Here is a 16,647-nt window from a genome sequence, read left to right as displayed (position 1 = left end):
GTTGCAAATGAACTTTGAAAAGGGAATGCAACTTGATTTTCTTCTTTTTTGCATGGAAGTCTCTCAACAATGGTGTTTACCCCATGAGCAGTATCTCAGTAGCTGGTAAATATGGGTCTGTTTTTGTTAATGTCAACAGCAGATCTCCAAGGTCTCATTTCTGATGGTTTTATAAGAAATATTGGGGAAGTTTTAAATTTTCTTGAAGAGTTCATCTTCCATAACTTCTGGGCTATCATAACACTCTTCAAGCATTTCCCATACCAATGCAAGTCTTGCTGAAGGATTATTCACATAGACTGACCTGTGCATTGAAGACTCTTTGCCTAACCATTTAGGGAAAAGTTCTAGATTTTCACTTGCGGTGATGTTCAGATCTCTGGCATTGTTTCTAAAAGGTAGACCTCCATGATCTATAGTTCTCTGGATAATCGTCAAATTTGGAAGTGCAGTGTAAACAAGCTCACAACGAACCATGAATTTGGCACAGTCTGTCACATCTGACTTATTAGCCTTTGTGCTTTGAGGTGTATTTTGAATGTTATGGTCCAAGTGTAACTCTGCCTGTCTTGTCTGATGATGTTGCATGAGTTGTTGCTGAACAGGTATTCTTAGATGGAGTAAAGGTTCAATTAAGTAATGCAAATAGATAGCCATAGATATTTCCGTAACTTCGCAGTGTCAGTGGAAGGAGTCCAACTATGCAACTAGACAATCCAAAGTGGCTGATAATTAGTGCTGTTTTGGACCAGGGGTTTAAGCCACTGCATAGTGTACGCCTCCTGACCGATGCACATACATCTGTATCCGGTTCTATTTTGGTTGCATGTAGATGGATGTGCCCTTGCTGTACTCGCTTGTACTTCCCTTCCCAATCCTGTTACTACTCTCTAAGGGCCTGATTCAGAGCCGGACGCTCTGACCAGAGTGCTCGCTCTGAATCAGGGCCCTCCTCCGTTAAAATGGAGCATCCTCCTGGACGCTCGTATAGCTGTGGGTTACCACGCACAGCATATACGAGCATCCAAAAAGATGGTCGCGATGGTCTTGACCATCGCGACCATTGGACTTGCGACGGAGACCCTGCGGTAGGGTCTCCCAGCCACAAGCCCAGGAGTGATTTTGGCTCTATCAGAGCCAAAAACACTCCCACTGACATCACTAGTGATGTCAGTGGGGCCGGCTTCAGACGGTAGGCGTTCCCAAGGGAACACCTCCGTCTGGCAGGCACGCCCCCGGCACGCCCACCAAAGGGGGCATGCTGTCAGTCACCATCGACAGCACGCCCCCTTTGGTGCAAGACCCTGTCGCAGTCCGGGTCTCGCGCATGCGCACGACGGAGCTCCTTCCGTCGTGCACATGCGCAGTGGGGAACATCGACCCACTTGCGAGCGTACTGCCGCTTGCGAGTGGGTCTGAATGACCCCCTAAGTGCAGAAAGTCTTAAGCACAGAACTTCACAATTTTGCATACGGATGCAAGTGTAAGTAACTTTGTATGCTTGAGCAGTGCACCAGTAAAAAATGTTTAGTTTTATATACTTATACTGTTCTAGTGAAATGATATTTATAATCTTGTTGTTTTTAGCAAAACATTTTTCACACTTTTTACTGATAATCAGTTTCCAAATGTGTTTTGCATACTACCTTAGTACCTCAGCATAACTTCCAACACGAGAGGTCTTGTCGGTGGGGGGCATGGCTTAGGCAAAATGGAGATTTCTTTTTTATATGTAATGCCACGAACAGTGAGAGCTACCTCTACAGTTTGCAGTACTGCAACACGTCCCATACCCCTCACAAATCAGGAGTCATTGGGCCATCCAAAATAAGGACTATCTCGCAAACAGGGGAATGGTTAAGAGGTCTGACTCAGTCTCCATTGTGGGGAATGTGACTGCATGACTATGTAAACAACAACTGCCTATTTCCTGCAGCTCATGTTCCTTCCTATCCTTTTTATTGCTATTTTTCAGTGGTATTTACTTTGTGAATCACAGCCAATAAAACTTTTACATATTGTGTAAATCTTCTGTAGACAGGTAACTTGCCCTGATGTATGAATATACAGACACTTTGAGCCCCCAACAATTTTACATGTGCTTGCAAACAGCAGGCAGTCAGCATGAGCACTGATACCAGGGGTGGAACAAAGCAATGCAGGCTTCCCAGTAAAAACTAAGGGAGGCACACCCATGTCGATTGCAATCCACGTCTGCTAAGGTCCCTGATGTGATATCTGAACTGCCTATATGTCAGCTAGGTTTTTTTATTTTTTGAGTGGTTATTCTACGGTTTGCAACACTTAATTTTTTGAGCATCTTGTTTATTCAGCTACATTCCCATGGCAATGTGTAGCTTGCTTACAATAAAGCACCTGTTTGGCATTGCAGAGTTGCTGCTCTTATTACTGTAGCCTAAAAAAGGATGGCAAGACTCCATTTTCTAAGTGGTTCATACACAACAGAAAAAATAGGTGTTAAAAAATCCTATAAACCCTCTTATATTTTAATCATATTTTTACTTGTTCATATATAGTGAATTGCCCCTAATCCTCTATTCTGAAGAGGCACATGATACTCTTCTATGGGCAAATCTGTCACTCAGTGAAGCAATGGAAAGTCATTGTTCATTTTCTTAGCAGCACAGAAAGTAGTCTAGAGAAGAGTGTTCTGAATATTGACTGCAACTCAATGCAGTTGTTTTTCACTGCTCAGGTAATCAACACTTGTAGAAGTATGAACTGCAGAATGGGAGGCGGCACAGTCTGTAAACTGAATATCATTGAAACCTCATCATGTACAATTTAGATTTCTGTTTAATTTACATCGATATGTGTTTTTCAATCAAAGACTCCTATTATGTTTGAGGATATATTTTCTTTTATATGAATATTCAAAAAGCAGTATGACCTTTTGCAACACCAATAACCCAAACACAAACATTTTCTGTGTATATACTTAAATGTAGGAAATAAGTGGTAAAGATAATTTAAAAACAAACAGATTTAATTGTATTTGTTCCCTGTACAGAATAAGCATTGAATGTAATTGTTTTGTCAGAAGTTATTGCTTTTCTGGAATTTGTGTGTATTTTACACTGTACAATTATTGATTGCTACATTTCAAATTTAAGTTCTAATTGCAATTCACTTCCGCATCATTTGACATTCATTTACAATATAGCAAGTTTATAATGAGCATTATATTGTGTCATCTTTCTCAGTACCACCTAGGCGGGTATTACTGGCAGAAAGTAGGAATTCATTATAAAATCCTTTACTGATGATTACAAATGAAGAGAGACAAAACTTTATCATGTCTCAATATGAGTAGTTTACATTAGCTCTATATATAATTTAACTTCTTACTTTGTACAGAGATATTGTATTGAAGGACTTGAACTAAATATTTATTAGTAACAAAGTAAAATATGTCATAAACCACCAAACTAGAATATCAGCAATTGTTAGGTATTTTCTCAGTCCGACATTTTATTTTACTCTTGATTTAAGCTGGGTACACACCATATGATGGTGTGACCCAGCAATTGTGCAATGCGATGTAATGATACATCGCGCCCGGTACAGCGTACGGTGGTGCAATGTATCATTTCATGCTGCATGCAACTACACAATGTCGTTCATTGCATCGGCCCATCTGCCATTCAGAACAGCAGACTGGACGATGCCATGAATGACTGTCGTGAATGACGGATCGGGCTTACACACGTTTGTACGATATATTATTATTATTATCATTTAGTTATATGGCGCCACAAGTGTTCCGCAGCGCCTTACAAAGTACATAAACAAATAGGTTGATTTACATTCACTTACAGTACAGTACAGTACAGTACAATACATTACAGGACATGGATAATATACATTGCTACATTCGCGACCATAGCACCCAGATAAGCAACAATGCAAAGCAATCAAGTGTTAGGTGCCCTGGTAGAGAGTAAGAAGTAGATGAAGGTAGAGTAAGGAGAAGCACAAGAGGGTAGAGGGCCCTGCTCATAGGAGCTTACATTCTAAAGGGGAGGGACAGACAAACAGGGGTGACACAGATGGGGTGGGCAGGGAGGAAGGAGTATGTAGCAGCAAGTTAAGATGAGAGCTGGAAGGCTTTGATGGAAGGCTTATATTGTTCCGATTCGTGTCGGAACGATATATCGTACAATAAATCATATATTGTGTACCCAGCTTTAGATGTAATATATATATTTTTATTGACGTATTTGTCCAAAGCCCAGGTAAGCATGGGGTTAATTATTATTTCTACCTATATGAAAGCTCAGGAGGTTTCTTGATGATAAAAAACAAAAAGCCAGGGATACTATTTGAAGAGCTCTCCGTGTGGGAGATTATTTTGATGAGAATAGAATCTAGTTATAAACAGCAAGTGAATTAGAAGATAATGGTTTATAAGATTTGGAAACATATGTTTTTTTTTTTAACTCTATATGTGTAATTGCACTTTAGTCAGTGTAATGCAAATAATGTGTTGAAACAATCTTGACTGAATATAATTGGGCTACTTTACTATAATAAAAATACATTTCTTAATTAAAACATAACAGTAGCTTAATTCTAGGGTTGCACTACCTCCAGGCCAAACTGCTTTCCTGTAATCATCGGTAGAACATTACGTATAGCGAGACTTTCTTCTGTTGGTATTACTCTTTGCCTAGTGTTTTAAATTACTTTTTTTTTTTTAATTTTTACATTTTATATGCATATCCCTTTCTTTTTGTAGGCCTTCCGAGCGGAAATAGCACCAATTAAAAATAACATAAACCAAGTGAATGATCTTGCACACCAATTCAATGCAACTGATGTCCAACTGTCTCCGTATAATATTAGCCGCCTTGAAGAGTTGAACACAAGGTGGAAACTCTTACAGGTAATAGTGTCTTGGACTTAATGTATTTTATATAGATTTCTGTGTGTTTTCTTTGGTTTATAGAATTGTAAGCGCAGCAAGCCCTGCATTAGGATACACTTCCATTGCACTCATACTCAAGTGGATTGTATGCAAGGCAGAAATCAAGGACTAGTGAAGTTCGGGTTCTAGTGAACATTTTACTATGGGGCGGGGAGTCAGAAAAAAGTCACATTACCTTAGGATATGGTAAGAACATTGTCTGCTACGAGAAATTATATTTCTACCTCTACTTGTAGTTGCTGCTTCTTATCAATATTAAGAAGTACAGTTTCTATGTTTTATGGTTTTGTTCATTGCTGTACTAATTGTAGATAGTTATCATTGCAAATACTCACAAGTAATATTATTTTTATGACAATCAACTAATTATAGGGGGCACATGTTGCAGGTCCTTTGTAGGTCACGATGTGAAGTAAGCTACATAACAGTGATTCATTTAGAGCACACATGGATCGTACAATAAAGGGAATGTGGATAAGCCATATGGTGTTAGCACAGCCATTTTCCTCTTTTCACTAATTGTGTTATCGATCTAAAAACTCTTTTATGTGTTCAGTGAGGAATGTATGTACGTTAGAAGAATAAAGACAGAGGTAGAGATGAACCAATTGTTTGCAAGCTCTGTTAGCCACCTTCAGATGTGAATGAGTAGGAGACGTTCATATACTAATCTATGATACCTTTGTCCACCATTTAATGAGAATGATGCATAGGCAGATCATGCTTGCCAACTTTGTAAATCTCCTCTGTGGGAGAAGCCTGTAGAAGAGACGAAGCTGGCCACTTCGAGGGGCGGGGTTGGTCTCCTATGTCATTAGACCCCACCCCATCATGGCAAACTGCCGCAAATCGCAAGAACGCAAGGAGGGAGTGGGGCCAAATGACAAATTTGTACATCATTCATCCCCGCCCCCTCCATATGGAGCTGCGATTCCCAGCAATTATCTCCCCATCCTGCCCACTTCACAGGAAGTGGGTGGGATGCGGGAGATCCAGACACTCTTCCAGGGGCTGCGGGGGGCTATTTGAAAATTCTGGAGCATCACGTAACTTCCAGGAGTGTAGGTAAGTATGAGGCGATGTATGTCAGACTTCTGCTGAATGTGTCGGTTTGTGACTTGTACTAAAACAGTGAAGAAATCTACAAGCCATGTTGCTTCATGTGCAATATTTAGATATGCTGACATCATTCTCTATTCCATTTAATAGTAAGTGACGCATTATACATGCTATGTTCAATACATAAAAACTTATACAGTACCATATTTGTAATGTATAATTGTTCAGCCCAGGAAAACTGGCAATAATCCCATAAAAGCCTATATGGCTCAATCACCTCCTAGGGGCAGGTACAGCTTGTGTTATTAATGCATGCTGAGGTAGTACAGAGTTTGCAGTAACATTTAGAAGAGAAAATTGTGGGGCATTTAAGAAAAATTTTAGTAAATAATTGTAAGACTTATATTAGTAAATTTTCAGTAAAAGATAAATTTGCACAGATTTTATTGCTATCATTTATCACAGTACTTTTGCCCGATTATAGTTTAGATTTCTTGCATATATTTAATGTTATTACTTTTCCCTTTTCCATATCTACAGTCATTGCATTGCTCATTTTCAAAAGGTCAATCTAATAATGAAAACAATAACAAGTTTCATTTGATCTGACTTTCCTTGTATGTTGATATTTTACTGTGGTTGTATACCTTATGCATTAGTATGTAGATTAGACATGGTACATTCCTATGAAATCATTTTTACCACTCCATTCAGTTTTACGGTCATTAACAAAACATGTTCCTTATCAGGATAAGCCAGAGGTTCCCAAACATTGTCTTCAAGGCTCCCCAACAGCTCAGGGTTTGGAGATATCCATGGTTGAGCACATGTGATTACTAACTAATTAGTAACTAAATAAGTCACCTGTGGTCAAGCATGGATATCCATAAATCCTAGACTGTTAGGGTGCTTTGAGGACCAAATTTGGGAACCTCTGGGATAAGCAATGTCAGACTTGCAAAATCCCTGGAACTTCTGTGTATTTGCAGGGTTATGACTTTTCTTTGAGTAGCCTGATTGCGCCTGAGTATTTGGGGTCTGGATTTTACTTATACAGTATATGGATGTCAGGGACCATGCAGATTCTCTGATAATAATTTACATTGCTGTTTAAGTTTTCCATATATTTTGCCTGCTTAGAACATCATAGTTTCGTTCTTGCATTTTACTCTATTTTTACATTTTCCACACTTCAACACAATAGGAACACACCGGACACATATGCCAATTATTATGATGACAATCAGTATAGGGATCAAGAATTTGCCTATGCTGGCGATCACTTCCTGAACCCATTCCCCTACACCTAAGAACCATTTCACTGGGTTCAGCCATGAAACCCATCCTTCTATCTTATCCCCTACTTCAGCCACTGAAGCGTTATGGTTCTTACAAAACTCCCATTTTAGCTGCAGAATTTCATCCATCTTCCGGTCTATCACCTCCTTGGGGTCGCTGGTATCATTGGTGACATAGGTGCAACATTTTACTCCAAATTGGGTGGCTAACGTTACGCAATACCCTCCAGTAACAGCAGTTAAATAATTTAATGCTAGCCTGTGTTGCACCAGTTCTTTCTTGTATGCTTGCAATTCTCTCCCTGTATACCTGAATGTGTAATCGTACATCTCAGTGATATTATCTATCAATTTAGCAAGTTCCTGAATATACCTAAAATTTAATATACCCCGAGCAATCCTGGTGGGATCCAGTGCGACTAAAACTTGAAAGCCAGTTGTCTCACTAATTAACTGAGTGGCTTTGTGCATGTCACCAGGTATCATATTTCTTTTGCCTCTGTGTTCAGATTGTGTGTGAAGATATGGTGATGGTGTGTTCTTATGTATACCAAGCATTTCAACATGTGTGAGGGTCATAACTTCTGGGACTACTCTTCCCAGGTAACACATACCTTCGGAACTCGGGGAGAGCCACTTATACACTCTTCTTCCACATATAAAATATACATTATCAGGGAGAACATAAGGAATGGTGTGCATCATTATCATTAAGCACATTTCTCTTGCAAATAATCCTATTTCTGGTTCTTCCACCTGGTTCATGCAAGTCTCTGGCTGTATTATTTTAGCACAATAACCATCTGGCACCTTACCAATAATTTCTTTGGTGGAACTCAATGTATACCGATATCTAAAATGTTTCCCACCAGATTTAATTGAGCGTAACAGATCATGGTTTATGAACTCATTATCAGCTCTTTGTGAGAATGTCATCGTCTGATTATTCCCCGTCACTTCCCAACTTCCGGGTTTATTGGGGTTGGTTATGTTTAAACACAAAAGTTATCTATCTACTTGGAATTGATAGAGTTTGAAATGAGGTGGTTTGGATGAGAGGAATTTTCCATCCAATGTTTTCCCTTTTTATAATTCTAAAATTTCCATGATGCTCAGCGGAAATGGTACCAGCCCTACATTATGCTGTCCCTGTGGCACATGTGAACACACCCAGCAATCAGTTTGATTTAACACTTTGCCTACAATGCTATGATAATCCTCTAAAGGATACCCACCCCAGTACGGGTTATACTTAGGTTGGCACCGTTGGATACAGTTCTCATCAACTAGGGACAAACAAAGCTCACAAATACAGGAATCTTCAGACGATAAACCTCCACACCGTCCCCGAGTATCTGGAATGACAGCTCTCTTAACAATAACAGTACTAAGATTGGTCAGACACTCCCCTGATTGGCATTGCACTCCTCCTGACTCCACTCCATCAGCACTGCCATTAGTTCCCATTTCCTCAACCAGTCTTCCATCACAGAAACTGGATATTCCCGAACCGACCAGGATGGTGAACACTCTAAAAGAGAATATGAAAATGAACACAGCAGGCCCGTCCATTGTCACAACAAGACCTGCAAATTTCTCTTAGTTCAGGTATCTCACTACGACCTTTTCAATCCTCCCAGAACAAGCTCGCGAGCGACAGGTCCACGCTATCAGCATTGTCTCCGACTTGTTTCTCCACCGGTTGATTGACCTTTTTGCAGTGAGTGGAATGGACCCAGGTATCTCTCTCAGCCACCTTCAAAGATGTAGTACTTGTCAACAGCACCTGGTACGGACCTTCCCACCGATCACTCAAACAACCTGAATGCAAGAAATTTCTCATCATAACATATTCTCCTGGTTCAACATCATGACAGTTAGTTTCAGGCATATAATTGGATAACAATTTCAGTTTCTGCTGCTGTTGCTTTAACTGCTTACTCATTGATATAAGATACTTTACAGTTACCTCGTTGTTACCCTTCAAGTCTTCCTGTAGACTTATAATCAAATGAGGTTGTCTACCGAACAGTATTTCAAATGGGGACAGATTTAGAGGAGGTCTAGGAGTGGTCCTTATGCTATGTAGGACCAAAGGTAACGCTTCTGGCCATCCTAGTCCAGTCTCTGCCATAATTTTACTTAACTTATTTTTAATAGTCCCGTTCATCCTCTCTACCTTGGCACTGGCTTGCGGTCGGTAGGGGGTATGAAGTCAGCTATTAATACCCATCAGCTTACACATATTTTGAAAAACATCACCTGTAAAATGAGTACCCCTGTCACTCTCGATGATTTTAGGGATACCGTACCTGCATACAAACTCCTGAACTATTTTCTTGGCAGTAAACGCAGCAGTATTAGTGGCCGCTGGGTAGGCCTCAACCCAATTAGAAAATACATCAGTGCACACTAATACATACTTAAGGTTCCTGCAGGGTGGTAATTGGATGAAATCAATTTGTATCACCTGGAAAGGTCCATCAGTCGGTGGAATGTGGGACTGTTCGGTAGGGATTGCTTTCCCTATGTTCTTCCTCAAGCAGGTCAGACAGGACATTGCTATTTTTTCTGCTTGTGAAGAAAAACCTGGTGCACACCAGTATGCTCTCACCAACTTGCACATACCTTATTTTCCCAGATGAGTCAGACTGTGTGCTGCCTCAGCCAGGCTGGGGTAATATGCCTTGGGGGCTACTGGTTTACCTTGTCCGTCCCTCCAGAGCCCGGAGGACTCTTGCCCACATCCCTTGGACTTCCAAATGGATTTTTCCTGAATTGAACACAAATTTTGCATCTCAATTAATTTCAGCATATCAATTGTTTGGAAAGACATCATTTTTTCAGTTGGAGAAAACATTTTTAACCCTGCTGCCCATTTTGCAGCTTCTTCGGCTCTGTTGTTGCCCAGTGACACCGGATCATCCTCACATGTATGGGCTTTACATTTAATTACTGCCACCACTTTGGGCAGTTGGATTGCTTCTAAAAGATGTTTTATGTGTTGGGAATGTGCAACTGGTGTGCCTGCTGCTGTCATAAAATTTCTCAGACGCCATAGAGCCCCAAAATCGTGCACCACCCCAAACGCGTACCTCGAGTCAGTGTAAATGTTAGCAGATTTGCCTGCTGCCAGTTCACACGCTCTAGTTAGTGCTACTAACTCTGCCACCTGGGCTGAGTGAGGAGGACCAAGAGGTTTAGCTTCTATGATGTCTGTGTCATTTACAACAGCATAACCTGTACATAATTCACCTGTGTCTGTTTGTCTATGACAACTCCCATCCGTTTATTAAGTCACATCCACATTCTCTAAAGGTGTGTCATGTATGTCAGGTCGAGCAGTAAAGGTCTGATTCAGATATTTCATACAATTGTGCGTATCATAATGTCCGCTGAACTCACCTCCCGCCAGCAACTCGCCTCCTTCCACCCTTTGTACATCATGTTGTACATATGGTAAATACGTTGCTGGATTCAGCGTGCTGCAACGCTTAACAGTGATGTTTGCTGGTGCAATTAGAGCTAGTTCCCATTTGGTAAACCTAGCTGAAGAGACGTGTCTGGTTTGAGCTGAGTTCAACAGAGCAGATACAGCATGGGGAGTGTAGACAATCATATCATGACCCAGTACTATGTCCTCACTTTTACTCACCAATAGAGCGGTAGCTGCTACACTTCTCAAACAAGTGGGGAGTGATCTTGCTACAGTGTAAAAGTGGGCACTGTAGTATGCTACAGACCTACTGGCATCACCATGTTTTTGTGTAAGGACACCTGCAGCACAACCATCAGCTTCTGTACAATACAAATCAAAAGGTTTTTCATAATCAGGTATTCCCAATGCAGGAGCTTTAGTCAGACTATCCTTAAGATTAAGGAAAGCCTGCTCTGATTCCTCTGTGTGTATGACACGATCGGGCTTTGAGGAAGAGACTAAGGACCTCATTCAGAGCCGGACGCTATTTGCGCTCGCTCGTTCAGTAAAAAGGGGTGGCTATTCAAATGAACCGTTCACTCTTTGCGGTCTGTTCACACCTCTAGGTCTGAACGAGCGAACAAAACTTGCCGTCGTTTTTTTGAAAACTACGCCCCCTGGCCACTCGCATCCTACGTCATGTCTGCTATTTATTAGATTAATCGAGTACATCGACCAGCGTATGAACTGCTCGCTATTCTTGTGGTTGGTTTTTCCTACCGCAATCTTGCGAGCAGTTCTGACTATAAAATAACCCAGTGACGTGGTCAATGACGCTGCTGTTTTAATTATGCACACCCATAAAATGCCCGTTTTGACCTTTAAGCATGCCTGCATTCGGATCTCCACTCCCCGTTTTCAAGCACCTTCCTCTGTTACCACCCACATACGCCTCCTCCTGTCACTCAAAATAGCAGGCATTCGCTATTTAGCGAACAAACGATTTTCGGCCACAATGACTGGTTCGCGCATGCGTATTATGATCGGTACGCATGCGCAGTTGGGCATACATCGCTCGGAACGAACGAGCAGCCGCTTACGAGCGGCTCTGAATCAGGCCCTAATTCCTGTAAAGGCAAGGCCAAAATAAAAAAACCTGGGATCTACATTCTACAGTATCCACACATTCCCAAGAAGGTACGAAATTGCTGTTGATTCTGCATCAGTGTCATGTTTTGTATGGCCTGGATTCTATCATTTGTAAGCTGTCATAACCCCTGGGTTAGGCAGTGTCCCAAATATTTTACTCTGGATTGGCACGGCTGTAGTTTGTCCTTAGCCACCTTGAGTCCTGTATGCGAGAGATGAAGTAACAAAAGTTTAGTATCATTCAAACATGACATAAACGAGTCAGAACATAGCAATAAATCGTCCACATATTGAATTAGAACAGATCCATTGGCAGGTTGAAAAGATTGTAAACAGTCGTGCAACGCCTGGGAGACGATACTGGGGCTGTCTATGAAATTTTGAGGTAACCGTGTCCATGTATATTGTACACCTCTGTATGTAAATGCGAATAGATACTGACAGTCAGGGTGGAGAGGCACAGAGAAGAAAGCAGAACAGAGGTCAATGACAGTGAAATGGGTTGCATTTGGTGGGATCTGCATCAGAATGACAGCTGGATTTGGCACTACAGGGAATTGGCTCTCTACCACCTTATTAACACCTCTAAGGTCTTGTACCAGCCTATAACCCCTCCCACCATTCTTCTTCACTGGAAAGATGGGACTGTAGGCTACACTAGCTGTATGAATTAAAATTTCCTGTTGCAATAATCGCTCAATTATTGGAAAAAACCCTAATTCTACCTCCTGTTTTAGTGGGTACTGGGGAATTTTTGGAGCTTGCCTACCGCTTTTTAAAGTTACCATTACAGGGCTTAATTTTGCCATTAATCCTTAGTCCAAAGAGAATCTGGAATTTGGGACAACATTTCATCTACCTGAGATGGATTTTCATTTAAACTTGTAGAGTGATAAATTATCCTTTGGGGAGTATCCAATATATCCCGCACCTCATGTGCAACTCTCTCTGGGATATCTAAAAATACACCATCAGGGGTGCAATATATAACACATCAAATTTTACATGACAAGTCTCTACCCAGCAGGTTAGTAGGAGTCGCAGCAGCCAGAAGGAAAGAATGCCTGGTATGCAACGGCCCAATAGTAACCTCTGTGGACTTTGTTAAAGGATAATGTTCCACTTTACCTGTTACACCCATTGTTGGTACTGTCTCATTGGTCACCTGTAAATTAACGGGAGATTTTATCACTGACCTGGTCGCCCCTGTGCCTACAAGAAAAGGATATTCAGTACCAGCTACATCAACCATCATGACCAGTTCTTCCCTTGTACTTCCCGTTAACCTGACTATCTGTAGACTACAGGTATGACCTGACCCCTAGCGTTGGCTACCATTCTCCAATAAAGCATTTACGGCCACAATTGGAGCTGGTGCCTGCTTGACATTTGCTGGTCTCTGTGCATATCCCTTATGGGGATGTCCAGGTCTTCCCTGATTTGGGGTTCCTACTCTTTGTACTGTACAGTTTCTACTCAAGTGTCCTGTTTGTTTACAATTAAAACATGTTCGTGGATCGGGTGATGACATGTGTTGTTTTGAGGTTTGAGCAGAGGGTAAAGGTGGTGGGTATGGGTAAGGATAGGGAGGGTAAGGATATTGTGGGGGATATGAAGTTTGTGAGTGGTATGGGACCTGTGGTTGTATTGGGTTAGTGGAATAGAGCTATGTTTGTTGTTGTGTGGGATTAGTGAGGGCATATAACTGTTCAGACGTAAGTGTGTGTGCAGGTGCGAGTGTGTCTGTTGGCTGTGATGTTACCGTCATTCCCTCCAGAGCTTGGATACTAACAGCCATTAGTTTTTCGCTCTGGGCCTCTCTCTTCTTTGAGATGTTTTTATCATGTTCTATGGCAGATTCTATGAGGGTATCTATTGTGAGTCCCCTCCAGCCAGGCTGTGAGGTCTGAACCCGGGTATTTAAATTCTCTTTCAGACCGTCCATGAGTACCGTGTATATCATTCCCCTGTGGTGAGTGCTATCTTTAATATCTTCTATCCCAGTGTACTGGGTGATAGCCTGCAGGGCCCGGTCGCAATAATCTTCTGCAGATTCACTCTCCTTTTGCTTAATGGTGAAAATTATGTTCCAGTTAACTACTACTGGAAAATATATACCCAATTGAGTTACAATGCGGGAAATGTTACCTTGGTTTACTTGGTCTGTTAAGGGAACGTCACCATCCAATACACAATCTGTGATAAATTTTGTCACGTCGGTATTGCGTGGCAGACAGGCCCTTAACACGACACGCCAATCTTTATTAGTTGGCTCATGTGAACTACCCAAATTTCTCAAAAATCTTTGACATTTGGCTAATTCCTTTTTGGGATCGGGGAAATCATTTATGATGGAATTTAGTTCTGCTCTTGTCCAAGGACAATGCATTACCACTTCCCTCGTGGACACTATACCGTTCGCATCTGCATTTCCATTTGGAACAGTTATTGTCTGAATGGGATGCAGACCGGTAGCGCTGCTACCTTTGACCTTGTTACCTGGCTGGGGGTTTAATCTGTTGCTGCTACGTATGGTATTAACTTCCTCTACGGGTGCAGAGGGTGTTAACACTTCCCTTGCTGTTACCGATGGAGATGGCTGCACCACTCGTGATTGTGGTGATGCAGCATCTATCATTTGCACAGCATGGGAAATGGCAGACATTACAATAGGCTCATCATCCACATCATAAACATTTTCTTTATGGTTGCTTAAGAGAGGGTACAAATTGCTTGTTACATTTTTATGGGTATTTTTGGTAACTGTACTTGCACCTCCATCCACATAAGGTGGGGGAGGTGAGCGTTAACTGCTGGCAATAATCTCCACAACGCTACCTTGCTGCACGTGCACGCCATTTTGCGGCTCACGGGTGTATTCTCTGGCAAAGCGCTCTCAACGCTAGTTTGCGTTGCTTGCGTATTTTTAAGCAACGCATCCCCTTCATGCTGCCACAATTTTAAACATTCATAATATTTGACCTTTTTCTCTCGGGAGCGCATCAGACTGATGTGATCCCGGACATTATCTAGTACATTTTTATCAAAACTACCAATTCTGGGAAATGGTCTAACACTCTTCATCGTCATTTTAAACCATATATCACAATACCTTATTGCATAAGTACCGTACTTAGTATGCATAATACGATGGGCCGATCCAATCGGCGCTTCCATTAGCAGCACATCATTGTCTAACATCTCTACTGTTTGCGCGGCTCCCATTCTGAGACAAATCCTACGCTTTTCAATAAAGATTTAAACTGGTGAAAGACAATCAAGATACTTTCACTTACCTGTGGACAATTTAAGTCGGCAGCGCCCACACACCTGGATAAGATTTGAAAAGGCAACTTCCACACCTGGATAAGATTTAGTAAGGCAACTTCCACACCTATGGAAGTTTATGTCGGCTACTTCCATGCACCTCTCTACAACAAAGACAACATGTACACCTGCTACTGTGTATAGAACGGTAAAGCTGCTTACTGAGCGACTAGCACTTAGCCCTTAAAGGTCATATGGTACCTCTAACTGTAGGGAACAAGTTACCCCTACCAACAAATACTCACTGTTACACACTTTTTCCTGCGCAGAAAGATACACGTTAACCCAGATATTGATAACAATTGAAAAATGTAAACCTCAACGGCTTTGTTTAAACACGTGGCAGCACAACCGGAAGTACGTATACGCTATTGTGCGACCAGTCGCATACACAATAATGAGACTACCACACAACCGTATGAGAACTTTTTATCTGCGTATGCAAAAGTGCGTCTTTGCTGTGCGCAAAACTGCGACCCAGCCGCGTACTCAATACTGCGGCACCCCTTTAAACGTTAGGTTCTAACAACAAAGGAAAACAAACGTTTTCCTTTCTTGTCCCTGGATTCTAGTCAGCTTCCTTGGCTCACACGGAAATGGATAGAGATCTTTCAGCACAAAGCGGTTGCAGGTAAACCTTGCATGTGGCCACTCCACCCTTTGCTGAAATATTGATAACCGTATGTGCCGTGTGAGTAGGTAAGTGACTTCACTATGAGCCCCCAACTAACGATACTGCCTTAGAACCTCTATACACTCCTTCCTATACCTTCTAATAACCTGCCTATACCTTCTAATATCCTGCCTATACCTTCTAAGGATGATGCTAATTTGTGTATGCAGTCATACAGTAAATAAAGACTTCAGACCTGGAATCTGTGGTTCCAAAGCACAAGTATTATTCAAGTAAAAGTACAGTCAGTTACATGCTATTGATCCAGACACAATTAGGCACAAAGGAATTATACAGACCCAAATACAGTATACATACGCAGCGCTTCCGGACCAGATGTTAGGCATCAGCAAGAAACCCCTCGTCAATCAGCATTCAGCACGGAGACTAAAAACCCAGTGTTGGAGCACACATATTTATACCCCCCAGAAATAGACAACACAATAGAGAAGTTTGTTGCTGATGCCCTTGGTTCCCAAGGGGGATGCATCTGTTACAGAGCATTTAACAGGCTGATTCAAATAGACCCCACCCAGCCTCGACAACTGGGGGTCTCTTGTTTCCCGCCTCATGCAACATCCTAACAGTTGTTCATATAATATACATTTTGTTGCTTGAAGTCTCTGCGGTCCATAAGTTGAGAATGCATGATGCGATCTCCACACCGATAATACCGGAATTCTGTTGAAAGAGTACGCATCAGTACAAAACCAAACATGGCTTACTTAGCATGTATAAAACCTTAGTTACCAAATAATCTTTATTTCACAGCATT

The 16,647-nt window shown here is 41.6% G+C and overlaps 1 protein-coding gene across 4 annotated transcripts in view; it reads left to right on the top strand.

The window, feature by feature from the left end:
- Window positions 1-16,647, top strand: part of DMD (dystrophin) — a 2,214,077-nt gene that overhangs the window by 1,627,947 nt on the left and 569,483 nt on the right. For all 4 annotated transcript variants that reach the window (XM_088454197.1, XM_088454193.1, XM_088454194.1 and 1 more), the window contains one exon: window positions 4,760-4,906. In XM_088454197.1, the coding sequence (XP_088310323.1) occupies window positions 4,760-4,906 (147 nt within the window). The remainder of the gene's footprint in view (window positions 1-4,759; window positions 4,907-16,647) is intronic.

This window comes from Taudactylus pleione, unplaced genomic scaffold (genome assembly GCF_031769625.1).
Source record: "Taudactylus pleione unplaced genomic scaffold, aTauple2 ptg000609l, whole genome shotgun sequence".
Classification (NCBI taxonomy): Eukaryota; Metazoa; Chordata; class Amphibia; order Anura; family Myobatrachidae; genus Taudactylus; species Taudactylus pleione.
This window is presented reverse-complemented; position numbering and strand designations above follow the sequence as displayed.